General features: G+C 33.9%; 3 protein-coding genes and 1 pseudogene across 3 annotated transcripts; 1 reads left to right on the plus strand and 3 right to left on the minus strand.

Moving 5' to 3' along the window:
• Positions 1-423: 423 nt before the first annotated feature.
• LOC100814665 (photosystem II core complex proteins psbY, chloroplastic) lies at positions 424-1175 on the plus strand. The gene has a single exon (XM_003538531.5). It carries the CDS (start codon positions 424-426, stop codon positions 1015-1017), a length of 594 nt encoding a protein of 197 aa, XP_003538579.1. The 3' UTR covers positions 1018-1175.
• Positions 1176-1290: 115 nt separating this feature from the next.
• Positions 1291-7232, minus strand: LOC100800066 (midasin). The gene is made up of 6 exons (XM_003537503.5): positions 7065-7232; positions 6783-6850; positions 5172-6693; positions 3478-4986; positions 2272-2326; positions 1291-1707 (listed from the first exon to the last, which is right to left on the minus strand). Exons 1-6 carry the CDS (start codon positions 7168-7170, stop codon positions 1572-1574), a joined length of 3396 nt encoding a protein of 1131 aa, XP_003537551.1. The 5' UTR covers positions 7171-7232; the 3' UTR covers positions 1291-1571.
• A 1576-nt stretch (positions 7233-8808) lies between these two features.
• On the minus strand, positions 8809-11432 carry LOC100814139 (very-long-chain 3-oxoacyl-CoA reductase 1). Its single transcript, XM_003538530.5, has 3 exons — positions 10691-11432; positions 10530-10599; positions 8809-9314 (listed from the first exon to the last, which is right to left on the minus strand). Exons 1-3 carry the CDS (start codon positions 11326-11328, stop codon positions 9060-9062), a joined length of 963 nt encoding a protein of 320 aa, XP_003538578.1. The 5' UTR covers positions 11329-11432; the 3' UTR covers positions 8809-9059.
• Positions 11433-14232: 2800 nt separating this feature from the next.
• Positions 14233-17029, minus strand: LOC100799530 (very-long-chain 3-oxoacyl-CoA reductase 1-like; annotated as a pseudogene).
• Positions 17030-17600: the final 571 nt, after the last annotated feature.

Consider the following 17600-nt stretch of genomic DNA (forward strand, 5'->3'; position numbering starts at 1 on the left):
AAGATTTTAATTTTTTTTTCCATCTAAATATTTGAATTTAACTACTTACTTATTATCATGTTAATTCCTAAATATATCACTTTTTTTTTTGGATTAATGTGATTGAGAGATTATTAAAATGGTAGTTTACTTGAATCCTTGCATATATATTTTAACAAGTCTCCCGAGCATTAGCAAGACATTACATTAGTATATATTATTGCATTTGTGTAAGCATGTGAAGTGATAAGAAACATAGGAACATGAGGTACAAATCTCACGAATGACACTATTCGGATAAGAGTAGAATCCAGATATCACAATCTTATTGGACCAAATTTCTCCACATGAATTCTCATCTACATTCTTCCAAAGTGTAGTTAATAGACGTGCCAAGTTCCTCTGTGTTCTCTTTGCCTCGACACTCTGCATTCAAGTTCCATAATGGCAGCAACCATAGCAACAACAATGGCTATGATCAACTCAAAGTGCATCAACACAACAGGGTCATCACACAAGTTGCACAACCCCAAGCTCCCACCCTCAAAACCCACCCTCTCCCTTTTCTCCCTTCAGAACCTCCCAAAGGGCCTAACCTCCCACGTCTCAACTTCCACAGCAGGCACTGCCATCGCAGGCGCAATATTCTCCTCACTCGCAAACTGCGACGCAGCCTTAGCTGCATCGCAAATTGCTGAATTAGCCGAAGGTGATAACCGCGGGCTGGCATTGTTGTTGCCGTTGATTCCAGCCATAGCGTGGGTGCTGTTCAACATTCTGCAGCCAGCACTGAACCAACTGAACCGCATGCGTAACAGCAAGGGGGTCATCGTTGGGCTCGGGCTAGGGCTCTGTGCATCGGGCATGATGTCCGGCCCAGAAGCGTCGGCTAGTGAGATTGCTATGATTGCCGATGCTGCTGCCAGTGACAACAGGGGACAGCTTCTGCTGTTTGTGGTTACACCAGCGATTGTTTGGGTTCTGTACAACATTTTGCAACCGGCACTCAACCAGCTTAACAGAATGAGATCCGAGTAGAGTGACTTTGCTATGCTAAGGCTAAGGGAATGGAATTTTGTGCACCCGATTCGTTCCAATGCTTTTTTCCTTGTACCACTTCCTGCTTGTAACTTGTATCTATTGCTCTCTCTCTCTCTCTCTCTCTCTCTCTCAATATAAAACTGCTTCAAGTTTCATTCTCATAAGTAGAAAAAATGTGTTCAGAAAAGAAAACTCTACTAAAGGTTATCAGTAAAAAATTTCAGCAAAGATTAATCATCAACAGAATTGAAAGATACATCACAACGGATATAAGTAATTTAGTGTAACATATAAATTGTAGTAGTAATATATCACATTGTTCTCCTTAAACTAGATTCGTGACATAAGTCACCAACTTGATTGGTAAACACTCTTACACGGCAAAATAATGTTCTGTTTGGATTATGGAATGGTAAGAACCAGATATAAACCTACAAAGTAATAGGGCAACAAACAGAGAGACAGAGAGCTCTGTAAGGACACAAAAATGAACAAAAATACCACTGTTGTGGTTACGTGTCCTTTTTCCTTTCTTCTGCTGAAATGTGTGATTACTCGGCCAGGCTGTCTGGAACAAATTCGGGCTGGCTTTGAGTCTCTTCCAAAAGAGAGGCTGTTCTGGCCTTCTTAAACCTGCTTGAGCTTCTAAGAACATCATCGATTGACATCCCTTTTGTGCCTGAAAAGCTGACCAAAGAACAATTTCAGAACTCGCCTACTGCTATGTCAAATATGCAATATGATACATGAATGATCATGAAACCTAAAACAAAAGAAAAGCTCCAAAAAACTAGTGTTTTCTGTAATGATGTTATGAAAGAATGGGATTTTAAAACCGGCTAAAGACAAAAACAAGTAGATGAAAATCTTTTGATACAGATTCATGTTTTTTGGAGGATAGAGCAACAAATCATGGCCCCTGATGCATGAGAACAAGGTAATTAGTTTGCATCTCCCCCACAAGGGTGGATGTGAATGGCCCAATTAACTATGAATAAACCACCCATCTGAAAGATTACACATTCTAATTGAGTGATCAGATCTTATCGTTTAAACACATTTATACAATAAACTTAAACAAAATGACCAATTTATTTTTAAAGATACACTACAGCTCTAATTTTCGTTACTCATGTAAATAGCCAAAAACCAATATAGGGCCAAAAGAAAATACTCACGGTAATTCTAGCTATGTTCTGTTTCGATGTGAAAAATACAGTTATTGGTCAGAAATGCAATTCATTAACTTACCTTGCTTTTACGGAACTTCTTGCACCATTTTCCTGACTTCTCCCACCATATGAAACTGATAAAAAAAAATGAAAGAAATTGGTTCCAAATTGTAGCATCACCATTTTTATGAAGAAACAAGACAAACTGAGCATTCCATATATAAATCTTTAATTCAAGCTTGTCATCAATTCCAACATCAAAATTAAAAAAGGCATAACAAGATACATATTCTAGAGGAAAACAAAAAGATAAAAACGGAATAGTGGATATTAATACCATAGATTTAACAAATAAGAAAAACAGTGGCTATCAGCAATGCACTAAGTACGAAGTAGTTGTCAGAGAAATAGTTTCCACTACCAATCTAGAGGAAAGTGGTGAGCTACAAATATACATAAACTATTCTGACCGCCCGCCTATAATTTCTTGGAATACAAAAGAACAAGTATCAATCAGAATCACAAAATTCTGAATTATAAACTGTTAGATCCCTCATTGACTAGAAATATAGCCAATGTAGTCCTCATAAGGCTAAGGCAGTCTTCACGTTACATGCTAATTTTGTGGGGTTGAGTTAAGCCTTAAGTCCAAATTCTTAGATGTATCAAAGTTTATCCTAGAATGTTATTGGGTCATCCATATTTGTCTACACTTTAGATTTCTATTCCTAGGCAGCAGGGAAGTGTTGTTATTGATTGGGTCACTCACATTTCTCCACACTCAGATGTCCAATCCCAGATGAGAGGGAGTGTGTTGAGATCCCTCATCAGCTAGAGATATGGCCAATGTAGTCCCTATAAGGCTTAAGTCGTACTCACCTTACAAGCCGAATTTATAGAGTTGAGTTAAGCTCTAAATCCAAATTTCAAGAATAATGATTGTTCATTCATCTTCCAACACTAACAAAGTAATAACTTAAAAACATATAGTATTCTCAAAATTAGTGGGGAACAAGCAAGCTTTCCATCTCTACTTCAGAAATTACAACATTTTCAATCTTGATAAATATGATCATGAAGAATATTTCCAGATCTCAGAAAGATAATAAAAAAAAAAGGTAACTCCAACTAACCCAGCAGAAACTCACTTGTCCAACAACAACCCAGCCACTCAGAGATTGAAGAATATTTATACACATTGTATCAACTTATTAAATCATAAAGGCACACTCCCAAATAAAAATTTAAAATATATTACAGATACCATCTACTTGTGAATTCAGACCTGAACTGCTATCCCCATCAGAAAAATCAGACATCAGTGGATTATATGATGGAGTTCTAGTGCTGGCATCAGAATTATCAACTTCATCTTCAGAGGTGCTGCTACTGTCATCCTTGAAAATTGCTCCTGATAACAAGCTCTTCTCTTGTTGTGTTTTACTTGCAACTCCACGAACGTTGTTCCCAGAAGCTTTTCCTGCTTTATTTTGAACCATTTTTATGGAACCTTCCAGCTTTAAGTTTGATACAGGAGCACGTTTTCTTTGTTTCTCCAAATCCATACTTTTCCCAAAAGCATTGACATGAGCCTTTCTGTTTTCTCCAATTAAGGACACAGCCCTGTCAGATCTACCAGACAATTTTGAATCTTGTCCAGTCCTGTGTACATTTGGAACCTTCTTACCAAGGTCACTCCTTACATCAAGCTTTTCCTTTGATGATAATTGCTGTGAGGAGCTTAAATCCTCAGCATGAGTATGTCCATTTATTGCTTCCAAGTTATCATCATCTTTCTCTCCAGGAGAGCATGTTGAATGCTGGGCAGCATCTTTACCCCCAGAATTAAACCGAGAATCAGAAAGTTCAAGTCTAACAGAGTCTTCCACCAGTTCCAAATTTGTTTTGCTTGATTTGTTAGTGGACTTCGTGCTTGTAGATTTACTCTTCTTTGTCACTGCAACTGAAGGTTTGCCATGTGTTCCACTGCCAGAAGATGGTGATGGCTTCTTGCTATCAAGAACTTGATCTTTTGTTAGCATACTTGATATGCTCTTTGAGGTTGAAGTCTGTTTGCTGTTTGATTTCTTTCTCTGTCTCTTGTCCATGTGTTCAGCATTAGATTTAGTTTTAATTTGTTCCAAGGAATCAGCATTATCAACACCAGAATCATCTTCCTTATCAGAAGTCCCTTGCACTTTCTCCTGCTGATTTTTCCCCCCTTCTGTTTGATTTAAAGGGTTCTCCTCTGTCTCTGTATTTCCTGACTTAGGATCACAATTTTTTGCACTAAGAGATTTCATAATAACAGTTTCATGCTCAGAAGCATCCACAAGGCCAATACCTTCTCTAAGTGCAGACCCTCCACCTGAATTCTTAGCTTTTCTCGTCCTTTTTTCCTTCACTGATTTTATAGGTTCAGTCATTCCATTGACATCCACACCTTTTGAAGTCACATTTAATTCTCCGATGTTTGCATCTGTTTTATCCTGGCTGGATGATGTGGACTTTTCCAACTGCACTAACTTAGGATCATTATGTGGTGATACTTCTCTTCCTTCCTCAGCTCCCTCAATCTGATCAGCTTCATTTTTATGACATTGATCAAGGACAACATTCTCATTATTCTCAGTCAGCTCCATAGGCTCATCCACATCAGCAGTGTGTGCTTTTATTCCAATGTCAGAATGGTTTTTATAATTTGCTGTTGTTCTTTCCGTAGATTGAAAGCCTTCTTTGCATGCATCTGTTCCAGTCTCCATGTTGTTAATAGTAGCTTTGCTCATACCAAGATCTGCCCCAAAAAAGAAAAGACATCAGTAATAGATAAAATATTTCTTTCACAATTCTAAAATTGACTTCTTTTATTAATTTGATCTCATTAAAAATAAACATATCAAACTAATCTTAACATGAATCAGGGTTAGCACCTAAAAGGCAGGTACTTTTCTATTTTCACCCGTTTGCAAGTAGTATCACCTTTAGAGGATAGGCCATCTTCGGATATTTCCTTCTGAACACCTCTTTGAATACTGGAACAATCTGCTTCTTCATCTTTCCTGGAAGAAGTAACTACAGGTGTTTCATATGGATTTGATGAATTTATCTTCCCTTTCTTCCTCCTACCCCGCACACTAGTTCGCGGTGGATTAGTGTCATCAAAATGTTCAGCTGATTGGTCAGCATTGCTGTTTTTAATCTTCTGTTGGTCCTCCAAAATGTGGTGAGAAGTACTGTCTACATTGAAATCATTAATCAAGTTTGCCTTGGACAAACTTTCTTCTCCACTTTTCTCTTTGCCATTCCTCTTTTTCTTTGCAGGAGGTCCAGTATTTAAAATGTCTTCAGTTACCTGATCTTGCTTATATTCAACATCATCCCTAGATTTTTCATTTTTAAGTTCAAACTGCTCTTTTGATTCTTTCCTTTCCTTATGTGCTTCATCAGACTTATGCATTTCATCCTTCTGAATTGCTGTCTCTACCTTGAACATTTCTTTAGAATCAACAGTCAAAGACCTCTTCCTTTTCTTATGCTTCTTATTTGCAGATGCAGCAACATCAATGTCATTCTTAGTGTTATTATTGCTGCCATCAGCGTGCTGATGCTCCTTTAAAATTTCAGTTTCCTTAATTACTTCTTTATCTGCATCCTCTGAAGGATTTGCTACTACCTGAATATCCTGCTGAATTGTATAATCACCAGATCCAACAACAGAAGAATCATTTACTTTTGAAGTGTCATGCTGCACCGCATCTTCTTTTTTCCTTTTACCTTTCTGTTTTTTCTTCACACTTGATACAGATTTACAATTTCCCTCCTCATGTACAATACAAGCATCCTTAATGCCTTCATTGGTTCCATCTACCTCGCATTCAATACGTGAACCTGGAAGTTCATTATTTGCACTGGATGCCCTTTTGGATGGAAAACTAAGAGCATTGTCTACAGCAGCAGCATCTTTTGAATTATCATCTTGCACCATGTCTTGTTTTTTCCTGTTACTCTTTCGTATTTTCTTTGCACTTGATACAGGAGCCTCTTCACATACATTACGATCATCCTTAATGCCTTTACCAGATCCATCTACTTCACACTCAGTATTCAAACTTGGCAGTTTGCGATTTACAAAGCAATGGTCCTCCGTCTCAGGAATAGAACCAGGTAATGGGGTTCCAGTGTCGTGGTGGCCAGATGACTTAACTCCTTTGCCAGTATGTTTCAAAACATGTGGACTAGCAACAGGAATTTCTTCATTTTCAACTGGTCTATTGTCCAACTGAGGCAACTTGAAATTGTCAAAGGTGCACCCCCTCTTGGATGGAGAACCAACAGTCAAAGCATTATTTGCAATGCCAAGAGAAAATAATTGGTCATTCTGAGCACACTCCCTCAACACAGAAACATCAACAGTGAGAAACCAGCTCTCTTTGACACCACTGAAGGCACTTCTCACAGGCATGGAATCTGTAAGGTGGTAAAAGTACCCCTTGCGCTCAACCTATTATATCAAATAAAAAAACATAAAGTTTAATTGTACATATAGTGAACAAGACAAGGCCAAGGTTTGAACAGTGGTAAAATACCTACCTTTATCCCATGAATCTGAATTTTCCCAATTTTCGGAAAGCATAAGGGATGTTCCGACAGAATACTCTCTACATAAAGAAATGCATTTAAAGTTAAATAAAAGGTCATCACTATTAAGAACATAGAACCAAAACCGATATACTAAGAACAAAAACTGTTAACAAGAAGATGAAAGAAGGATCTGCATGAACTATAAAAGAAGAGAAACATTATGAATTGTTCCAGAACAAGTCACTAAAAATTGAAGAAGAGATTAAAAAAGAACAAGAAAAAGAATATTACTTTTGAGGTTGGAGACAGTGTCGAGGTCGGAAACGACGAGGGCCAAGTGGGTATCGAGGTTGGTGTCTATGAAAACGACGTTGGTTTTAGGAGTCGAAGTCGCCATGCGCTCTGGGGTTTATGGCATGACGGCACGGCGCCACTTCGCCTCTGCTTCAGGTTATATACCCTTCCATCCTTACACTTATATATTACGATTAACTTTTGCATTTTTTTCAAAATAAAAATTAATCAACTTTTATAATTTTGTTGTTAATGAGTTAACTTGTTTTTCTCAGCCTTTTACGTATTCTTTATTATGAAAAAAAACTTGATACTTTCATTCAAAATATACGTGTGACTTGTTATAAATTTTACTAATCAATTTTTATGGATAAAAATTTGTATTCATTAAAAAATTAAATTATTTATATAAATATCATTATAGTTATTTTTTTTAAAATTTATCTTGTGTGCATTTAAATAGAAATATCAAAATATAAAAAGATCTAAGCTAATTGAATAGAATGTATGAATTACTTTAAATCTTTCATATTATCTAACTCATTTTATCACTTTAGGGTGTTTGGTAGGAGATTTTTTTTTTTTTATTTTCAAAAATCATGAATCCTATAAATTATATTCTTAGAATGAATAAAATTTATTTGGTTGATCATTTAAATAAATTTTAAGATAAATTTCATGGAAATTAAAAAGTTACATGATATTTTTATCATATTAAATAATTTAATAAAAGGTAAGATAATATTTTTATTTTAGTAAAAAAAGTTACTTGAAAAAAATAAGATTCTCATTCTTCCTATGAATTTTTTTTTTGAGAAACCGATTAAAAAATATTTTCAAGAAACATCATTTTTCATAAATGTTATTATTTTAAAATTGATATAAAAAAAATTCAATCTATAATTCTCATAAAACCAAAACTTCTATAATATCAAAGAAACGCCCCCTTAATTCTTCTATCAATTAATGGTTTTTTTTTTTTTTTGAAAGATGAATGAAACAATTTTCTTCCCTTGTTTGTATATAACTTAGAAAGTGAAACTCTAATTTTTCTTACTCCCTCAATTAATTCATTATCTATTTTCTTTTTTCTTTCTTCTTTTGATTGTAATTTTTTAACAATCACTTAGAGTAGGAAAATTCTCTCACCCTTCGATTTTTTTTGGGTGAATATTCTCTCACTCTTCTTATCTCCATGTGATTTTTTTATCTTAAATTAATTTTAAATTGTAAAGCTATATTAATAAATTAAAAAGTTTCATATCAACACAAATTTAAATTTATCCTAATATAATATTATTCATGTAATGTAATTTATTTTTTTAAAATACATTAAAATAATCAAAACAAGATCTAATACTATTTATGTTATTCTTTTTTATTTTAAATTATAATAAAAAAATAATAAATTAAAAAGTCTCATTATTCTTTTAATGCTTTTATTTAGAAGTTTTTGGTTTATAGCAGAATACATACATAGATTTAAATACAAAAGTTTTGAATTAATAATTTGAACCAAACAAAAGCATAACCTAAGTGAACAATACCAAGAGAGTAGTATAAACCTTCTTTTACTCATTTTTTAATTCCTATAGATAAAAAAAAAGAAGTAAATAAGCAAATTTAATTCAAAATGTGATCAATCATTTATTCAGTTTAATTTCCTGCTCAGTTTTCACTTGAAGCACAAAGGCTTCCCAAAAGCTCAGAATAAGAGAAAAGGAAGGAATGACACCAGAGAAAACCGGGTTAAGCGATATGCCAATATATCATATCAGTTCAACACACTACTAAAACAGTGAACAGAAACACCCAAAACGGGTGAGTAAAAAGAATATGCCACACAACTGATACTAGCACAAAAGAGTAACAACAGTATGATGAAAATCAGGAACGCAGCAGGAACTTGGAATCCTTAATCAGCTAACAATCTGCATATGTATGAGATGAGTAGAGCATCTATTTGCCTACACAGCAGAACCAAGCATCCTTTTATTCCTTCTTCATGGAATCCTTGCGCTGTCCCCTCTTTCGAATACCCAAGCAAAACCACAGGCGCCAAGCATCGACGACAAACTCAGGCAATGAGCACGCCACGGCCCAAAGAAGAGTATGCGGCCAGTATGGTGTGCAGCGAGGCTCATAGCCTATCCATTTCACACCTGCTTTGGCATAGCCATCTGTTGATGGAACAAAGAATGAAGATTTCCTGATTGATGCCATCTTGGTTGCCACATATAATGGAACCTGCATCAGGAAAATCTCAATCAGAAATGACAAAAAATCATAGCAAGTATAGTCAACTTTAACAGCAAACCAATCTATTTCCACAGAGTCAACTCTTTCCTACACAGATTATTTAGGTGGACAGTTTTCCAACTGCAGAAGAAAACCAAAACATTGACCGGACAAACTTGGTATACAAGAACAAAATACAACGGTAACCCCAGAAAAAAAAAACAAAATAGGATGCCACACCATAGCACCCACGTAACATTAAAACAAAGCATCAAAATAAGCTAAAGAGAAAAAAACAAGTGCAGTTGCTACCACCTACCTATGGCAATGGTTGAAAAAAATTACACACAGATACAAACACACGGACTAGAATTCTTATCATGAACAAATTGTACACAAATATCAGTATTAAACAGAATCACAACATATCTTCAACTTTCATCAAGATTTATAACCATACCTGCCTTCACCAAATTAAATAAAAGTTCTACAGTACGATAATAGTTCCAGCCTGCTAAAGCCCATAATAATGAAAAAGGAAAATGTTCAAGAGGTCTAGCTCAGCTGGTTGAGTAGGATGTGTGAATTATTGTAAACTCCTACCACTCTCTTCAATTCTCATATATAAAAAAAATAAAAATGAAAAAGGCAAGTCCACCAAGGCTTATCCTCTCTTTTCATCACCCGAAAACTCCAATTGACTTAGTTTGAAAAGGTTTTATATATATATAAAAAAAGGGTCAGTGACAGAAATTTCAGCCGTAACGTAAAGATTTTTGGGTCTCCCATGGCCATATCAGCGGATGTCCATAATTTCTACAATATTAACAAAGGTTTTAAAAAACAGTCCATGATTGCAATTTCAACTGCAAAGACCAAAGTTTTTGGGTCTCCTTTGCAAGACTGCCTCAGTAGCATAACCACAATTGTAGCCACATTGACTGCAGTCAATTTCCCGCGATATCAAGCACCGGGACGAAATTGCAACCGTAATTTAAAACCTTTATCTTAAGAATTACAACAAAAACCACGACCACAACCGCAATTTAAAACACTTGAGACTAGAGCTATTCAGCTCGAATACAGATCAATAACTAAACTAAATGGCTGAAACTTGATATGTGGAATTAAGAAGAAGAAAAAAGGGGAAAAATGATACTTTCTATCCAATAAAAGAGTGCTAAGCAAGCAAGAAGCTAACTACTCAAAAGAACAGCACAATACCTGACACTGAACGTCAATTCCACTCCTCTTGTATTCAACATAGAGACATCTCGAAAACTGATCGATGTACCTGAAACAAGGGATCACAAAAAACCTCAACAAACAACAAAACATATCACAAAGAGGAAACACAACAACAATTGCAATAATAAAAAACTCACGCTTTGGTGGCAGCATAAACAGCATAAAGAGGATCCGAAGGAATAACAATAGCAGCTCCAGAACCCATGTTAACAATCGCACCCTTCTTTCTCTTCAGCATCCCGGGAAGAACAGCTTGCGTTACCTTAGTAGTTCCAACAACGTTAAGCTTAATAAGGTTGTTAAGAAGCCCCTCGTCCACTTCATGGAAGAATCTCGCGTAAGGGTACGAAACACCCACATTGTTAACGAGCACTCCAACTTCCAACCCTTGAATCGCTTCGCTGATCTTCTTGACGCCCTCGTCCAGATCCCCGAAGAAATCAACCACGACGGTCTTAACCTCGGTTTTTCCGAACCTCGCCGCGATGGAATCCGACACGTCTTTGAGCTTGTCGGGGTTTCTTCCGACAAGGACGAGGTTCAAGCCCTTGCGAGCGAGCTCGAAGGCGAAGCTCTTTCCAATGCCGTCGGTGGGTCCAGTAACCACGGCCCAAGATCCGTACTTTTTGAGATTCTTCGGTGGTCTGAGGAAATTGACGTAGACCCATCTGAGAACAACGAATGCCAATTTGAGAATCGTTAACAATCCCACAATAAAGAGAAGCGCGAACCATATGGGTTGGGTCTTGAGCCTGGAGATTATGCAGCATTCCATATTGGGAAGTGGGAATGATGAGATAGATACTACTACTGTGATACGAGACGAGAAAGCTGTTTATGAGGAAAATGAGAAGAGCATTGAATTTATGGTGATATATATATATATATATATATATATATATATATATATATATATATATATATATATATATATATATTGAGAGAGAGAGAGAGAGAGAGAGAGAGAGAGAGAGAGAGAGAGAGAAGTGTGGGTGAGGTAGATGAGCGGAAAACAACCAGAATTAAGTATATAGAAAGGTTGGGGTTGGGGGTATTACGAGGGGCATTCAATGAATACTGATTCGCCAAATGCCCAAATTGCAGACAAAATAAAATGGGTGGCGGAGTCAACAGAAAAACGGGTAGTTTGGGTTTGCCCCGTTTCATTGTACAAGCTGTGGGTCGTTACTTGTGGAACTCACCAATCACTTACAAAGTACTTATATGTGTTCTTATAAGTTACATCTTAAAATCTGAGACAGGCGAGCCTATTAGATTACAACCAGAATAAATAATAGACTGTAATATTATATTAGATTTCAACTTAACATTGGTTTTAAGTAAAATTATCAAATAAATATATGGGTAGTGAAATAGGACTTTCTAATAATTTGATTCTTACCCACTAGATCAACATTGTTTTTGTTTTGATTTTTATTCTTGAAATGATAAATATTTTGTTACTAACACATTTTTTATGAGTTTCAATAGTAATTTGTAAATTATAATAGAGAATATATTAAGGTGTGTTGTTAATACTTCTTTAGAAAATAATTCATGGATATTTAAGTGTTATTTGACACACGGGAAAAAAATTTAAACATGATATGTGATATAACACGATAGAAAGACAGATAAAAAGAAAGAAAGAATATCAGTAAAGTGTATGATATATAAGAGTGCTCATATAAAAGTAAATTTTCTATATAGAAAAAATATAGAAATAAAACAGGAACATGTTCATATATATTTTTTATTGTAATGTGTTTTGAAACAAAAATATAAAAAAAAACGCAATATGTTCATATATATATATATATATATAATTTGGTTTGGCCAAGTGAATGGTGTAAAACTGTAAATCAGGAAAACGGGAAGGTGTTGTGTTGTAAGTGCATACTATCGTGGGCCAGAAGATAAAAAGTGTATATTGTGAGTTAAGACGTTTAATGATGCTGCATGGTGCATAGTACGATGATTGGTCTAAAACTAATGAGGGGTTAACGTCCAAAACAGGTATATAGAATGGTACTAGTACAGTGGACGCGGCCGTATATGTTTTGGTTCTAAGATACGTATTCAACCAACTAAAAAAAATACTACAAAATTTGCCCAACATCTCCTTTCACGTGGAGTTAGTTATAACTTATAATTAGATTAGATTGGATGGTGAAAAATATTGATGTAGTCCAAAGTGACTCAAATTTGAGTCCGTTCCTTTATCTTTTCTTTCACGTGGAGTATTAATTTTAGCATTCATGCAACAAAATGAGAAAAATCGAGCATAAAAAGGAAATAGTTCTTCACAAAGGGATACTTCTCAAAAGGACCATTTTTGTAATAATTTTTAACGGACATTATCTGAAAATTATTAATAACATTAGTTTTAAACTAAGTAAATGATGAAATTGACTCAAATTTAAAATATAAAGGATTAGCTTATTTTTTAACACACACGCATCACCAAGAGAAAGTAATATATCAACTTCACACATTGGGCAAGTAATGGGGTACATAACACCTTTTGTTCAAAGAGACCAAACAACACTCTTCCAATCACCCTGGACTCTGAATTCTGAATTATCAATGATAGACTCCATGATATGGCTAGTATGCTGACTTGACAGAGTAGTGACCATTCCTTGAGTGTCTTCTTCCTGGCCAGTATGGTATGCGAATCTAAAAGTAAGTAAAAAAAACAAGAGACCAAAAGTATAATTTCATCAAATTGTTATATATTTGGTTTCAACTTTCCGTAGAATATTATAGTAAACATCTTTATAGTGGTGACTGAAAAGTAAATACTCGTATTCACCTTCCTACTTGTGATGATAGCAATTTTACTATTCATTTTTATACTTGTTGGGTACTAAGTACTCACATATGTTGCCCACATTTTACTTAAGTGTAAGATCAATAAAAAAATATTAATTAAAAAAATTGGGACTAACTTAAAAATTCATATTAAAACATAACCAAACAACATTGACAAGATAATTATTTAGCATAATCATTTTTAAATGAATTAAATTATAATTTTAGACCCCCTTAATTCTAAATGTGTGATTTTGATCCTTATATATTTGTTTTGTAATTTTAGTATTTTTACATTTTAGAAAATCTACAATTTTAATTCAATTCTCATTTTTGCAAAGTTGATTTCTTTTATATTTTAATCAATTAAATTAGCAAACATCCCCTATGAGTCTATGTGACAACCCTAGGGAAAATATTTTTGATTAAATAGTTGCTCCTATGCACGAGAAATTATCAGATAGTCTTAGATGACTACCTTCTCATGGTCCTGGCAAATATTTATGTAACACATATTTAAGTTTTATAATTTCTTCCCACCGATAGAGATGATTGACTGCGTTTGGATTACAATTAAAAAAATATAATTTGATTGAATTTAATTTTGTAAACTTAAATTTAATGTAACTTGATTTATGTTTAAAGTTTTCACATTCATCGTAAAAGCAAGAAAAAAAGAACTCTGGAATAAACCTCAGTTTAGGAGGAAATTATATTTAACTTAACTGGAAAAACAATTTATCAAACAAACGGATACAACTTTCTATGAAAAGTAAATCTCAGTTTAGATGGTTAGACATCAAACCAACACACATCTTAGTTATTAGAAGTTAACCAGAAAGATGGCAAAGCAAATATTCAAATAATAACTAGAATAAGTAAACGCAGACCAATTGCAGATAAAAGTATAAAACTAACAATAATGGCAAGTAGGTAAACGACTAGACAGAAAGGCAAATCTAGAAAGAGAAGAAAACAAGGAAGGAAAATACAATTAATTCATTAGGGCCTGATGATCAACCACAATTTTACATTTTTTTTTTTCCATCATCATGATATGATATTGGTACAAAATAGTCTAAAGTAATAATTAATTTTTGTGGGAAACCATAAATATATACAAGTTAAATATTTTTCTCTAAATATTTTTCCCTTGATCATTTAGTTAAAAGACATGCGTAACTACCATTTCTCTCAACCATTCTTGTATAATTTTACATAAATGTTGTTATAGGAAATAACATTTAATTTGTTTCCCTTTTCAGAATTAGATGCTGTTGATGTTTTAATGTTGGAGTCCTCTTCTGCGCCAACAAAGAAAATAGCGCAGCATATAGGAATTCACAAATGAATCAGGAATTGCCCTTATGAGAAACCCCTGCACAGAATCTAAGAAGTATGGCTCAACCAGTTTTTCGTAGCCAATCTATCTTGTGCATGTTTTACTATGCATATCCGGCGTTGGTACAAAAAGCGATGTCTTCATTTTGGTCATCTTTGTTGATACAAATAATGGAACCTGTGTGTATAGCTCAGCACCATATCAAAAAATATTACCAAGAGTTAGATACAAAGATTGTTATGTTTCCTTAAAATTAGAAGTGGAGAATTATTTTTCTACATAATGTTTTTCCTCCTAGTTTAAGAACACAAATACTCAAGGATCAAGTACTTTCTGTAAGGGTGTGTTCATTTGTAGAGAAAAAAGAAAAGAAATAAACAATAAAATAATATAAAACTCATACTTTTATACTCTAATTTAATTTAAAAATTTTATCTTAATTTTTTTTTTCAATTTCTTTTCACTTTAGCGATGAGACCCTAAGTTTTTGTCTCAAATCAATGGCCTTATGATTCCCATTCTCTAAAAAGAAAAAATAAGCATCTATGTAAAGTGGTTTCCACCATTAATTAATGGATCCTTTTTCTAGTAATACTCTAAAACAAAACAGTGAGGCCCTTAAAAGTTAAAAGGGTATCAATTGTCAATGACTAGGCAATATCCCATAATCTCCACCAAACGGAAAGAGAAGAGGAGAGGCAACAGAGAACCTGACACTGGATGTCAATTCCTTGATGCTGGTATTTTAAACTGATGCATCTCGAGAACATTGCAAGGTATCTATAAAAAAGGCAAATAGATATCAGATCTGGATTCAGATTTGTTTTTCTCAATTGAAAATAAAATGATTTCTTATATAAACATCAAAACTTTTTTAGTTGTTTTTTTTCCATCTATTTTTCAACTGACTTGGTAGGAAAAGAACAAGATAATACAAAAGTAGGCAAATGTTTATATGTTTAATCCAATTGAAGAATTTACTTTGAACCGAAAATTGATTGAGTTTAAACAAATTTAGGTAGTTTTTGTGTTAAATAAAAAAAATTAGAATAAAAACACTAAAACATAAACCCATTCACTACATTTTTTTTTATCAAAATAGGTTTTGTAAAATGAATTTCTATAAATAAACACTTTCCCCAAACACACTAATTTGATTGCAGCAGATCTTATAGTTATATGAGCACAAAATTCAATGTAGTGAAACTATTAAATTTGTAGTTAAGGACAAGGAGAAAACGCACAGGAGATTTCCCCCAATAAAGTCTTGACTCCTCTGAGCAAATGAAATGAAGTCACTTTTCTGTTCTAAGCATGGTTTAGATAGATACAAGAAAGACAAAAACTATACTCCTATATCAAAAGAAGAAAAAAAAAGGCATAAAACTGAACAAATTTCCCCAACAAAACATTAATGTAAGCATATTTCTGCGTGTAGTCGATCAATAAAAGAAGACCCTTAAAAAGAAGAAGAAAAAAGACCACCAAAAAAATCCTACATTGGAATGTTGGAAAATGGAACAAAATTATATTTATGGACCACTTACGCTTTTGTAGCAGCATAGAGTGTGACTAGAGGATATGAAGGAAGCACAACAGTGGAACCAGAGCCAATGTTCACTATTGCTCCCTTTTTCTTCTTGATCATAGATGGAGGCACAGCCTTTGTGACCCAAGTTTATGACCTAAGTTGCTCCCTCCAAGTTCACTTTTATAATAACTTTTATAAGCTCCAAATCAACCTCATGAAAGAATCAAGCATAAGGGTAAGCCAAGCCTGCACCATTAACTAGCAAACCTATATCCAAACCATCTATTGCTTCCTCCACTTTTTGTACTATTTCCTCTCCTTAAACTTTTTGCATGTCTATGACCACAAACTTGACCTCAACATCATGTCCATCTCTTATTTCCTTTGATGTTGCCTCAAGTTTTAGAGGGTTTCTACCAACCAAGAGAAGGTTGAGTCCCTTAGATGCCAATTCAAAGGCCATGGCCTTGCCAATTCCATCAGTGAAGCCAGTGATCATAGCCCATGAACCATACTCTTTGATGAGATTCTTTGGTGTCCTCAAGAACATCACCCATACCCACTTGAGAAATTTGATAAGGGAACTGCACACACAAATGAAGCCTATTTGTTGCTACTATGAACAAATCCAGCCACTCCATTTTCATTCTAAACAAACTCCAAGAAAATTTTCTAAATTTATAAGACTTTAACAATTATGTCGCCATCGAAAATAGGAATACTTTAGTTTCTATTAGTAAATGTTTCATTAACCTTAGGAAACAACTTCAGATGATGTGAGTGGGTCATCAGGTCATGTCATTGGTATGGGCCTGTGGGGTGGGGACAGGGGCTAACGATTGCATACTTATCTTATCTTTTTGGCTGTTAAAAAAAATATCGGATGAAAGTTTACAGAGTAGGTAAACATTTAAATTTTAATAATACAGTTATTAAATCTAAGAAAAAATAATGTATTATATAATTCTCTAAGATTTTTGTCTTCAAAGGAAACTAACTTTCCGAAAATATTAAAAGTATATATTTTCATTTCTGATTTTTATAAATAATTATAATAATAAAGCTGTTGCATTTTTTATTTTAAAATTATTGTATGAAAGATATTGAAAATATATTTTTTAACAAAAATAAAATATTGTTTTTTCAATGTTTCTATAATTTTTAAAATAAGAAATTAAATTAAAATGTTATATTTTAGTATTTCTAACCGTACATGAAATATAATCTTATTTGAGTTGAGAATATCTAGACGTATGATGAGATTAACTCTTTCAACAACAGTTAAACTAACTCTTCGTGAGTATTTAGATTAATATACTTATTTTACAACTTATAGAAAAAACTTATTTCAAAAAAGAAA

This window comes from Glycine max, chromosome 11 (assembly GCF_000004515.6).
Source record: "Glycine max cultivar Williams 82 chromosome 11, Glycine_max_v4.0, whole genome shotgun sequence".
Taxonomy (NCBI): domain Eukaryota; kingdom Viridiplantae; phylum Streptophyta; class Magnoliopsida; order Fabales; family Fabaceae; genus Glycine; species Glycine max.

What these genes read in the sequence shown, in the direction of transcription:
- LOC100800066 (XM_003537503.5), bottom strand. Translation starts at nt 7,170, where the DNA reads ATGGCGACTTCGACTCCTAAAACCAACGTCGTTTTCATAGACACCAAC. An exon ending in CACTGTCTCCAACCTCAAAA is followed by an intron (nt 6,851 to 7,064) that starts GTAATATTCTTT and finishes TTCTTTATGTAG; the next exon opens with AGAGTATTCTGTCGGAACAT. An exon ending in AGAAGTTCCGTAAAAGCAAG is followed by an intron (nt 1,708 to 2,271) that starts GTAAGTTAATGA and finishes TTCTTTGGTCAG; the next exon opens with CTTTTCAGGCACAAAAGGGA.
- LOC100814139 (XM_003538530.5), bottom strand. Translation starts at nt 11,328, where the DNA reads ATGGAATGCTGCATAATCTCCAGGCTCAAGACCCAACCCATATGGTTC. An exon ending in GTTTATGCTGCCACCAAAGC is followed by an intron (nt 10,600 to 10,690) that starts GTGAGTTTTTTA and finishes CCCTTGTTTCAG; the next exon opens with GTACATCGATCAGTTTTCGA. An exon ending in GAATTGACGTTCAGTGTCAG is followed by an intron (nt 9,315 to 10,529) that starts GTATTGTGCTGT and finishes TTCCTGATGCAG; the next exon opens with GTTCCATTATATGTGGCAAC.
- LOC100814665 (XM_003538531.5), top strand. Translation starts at nt 424, where the DNA reads ATGGCAGCAACCATAGCAACAACAATGGCTATGATCAACTCAAAGTGC.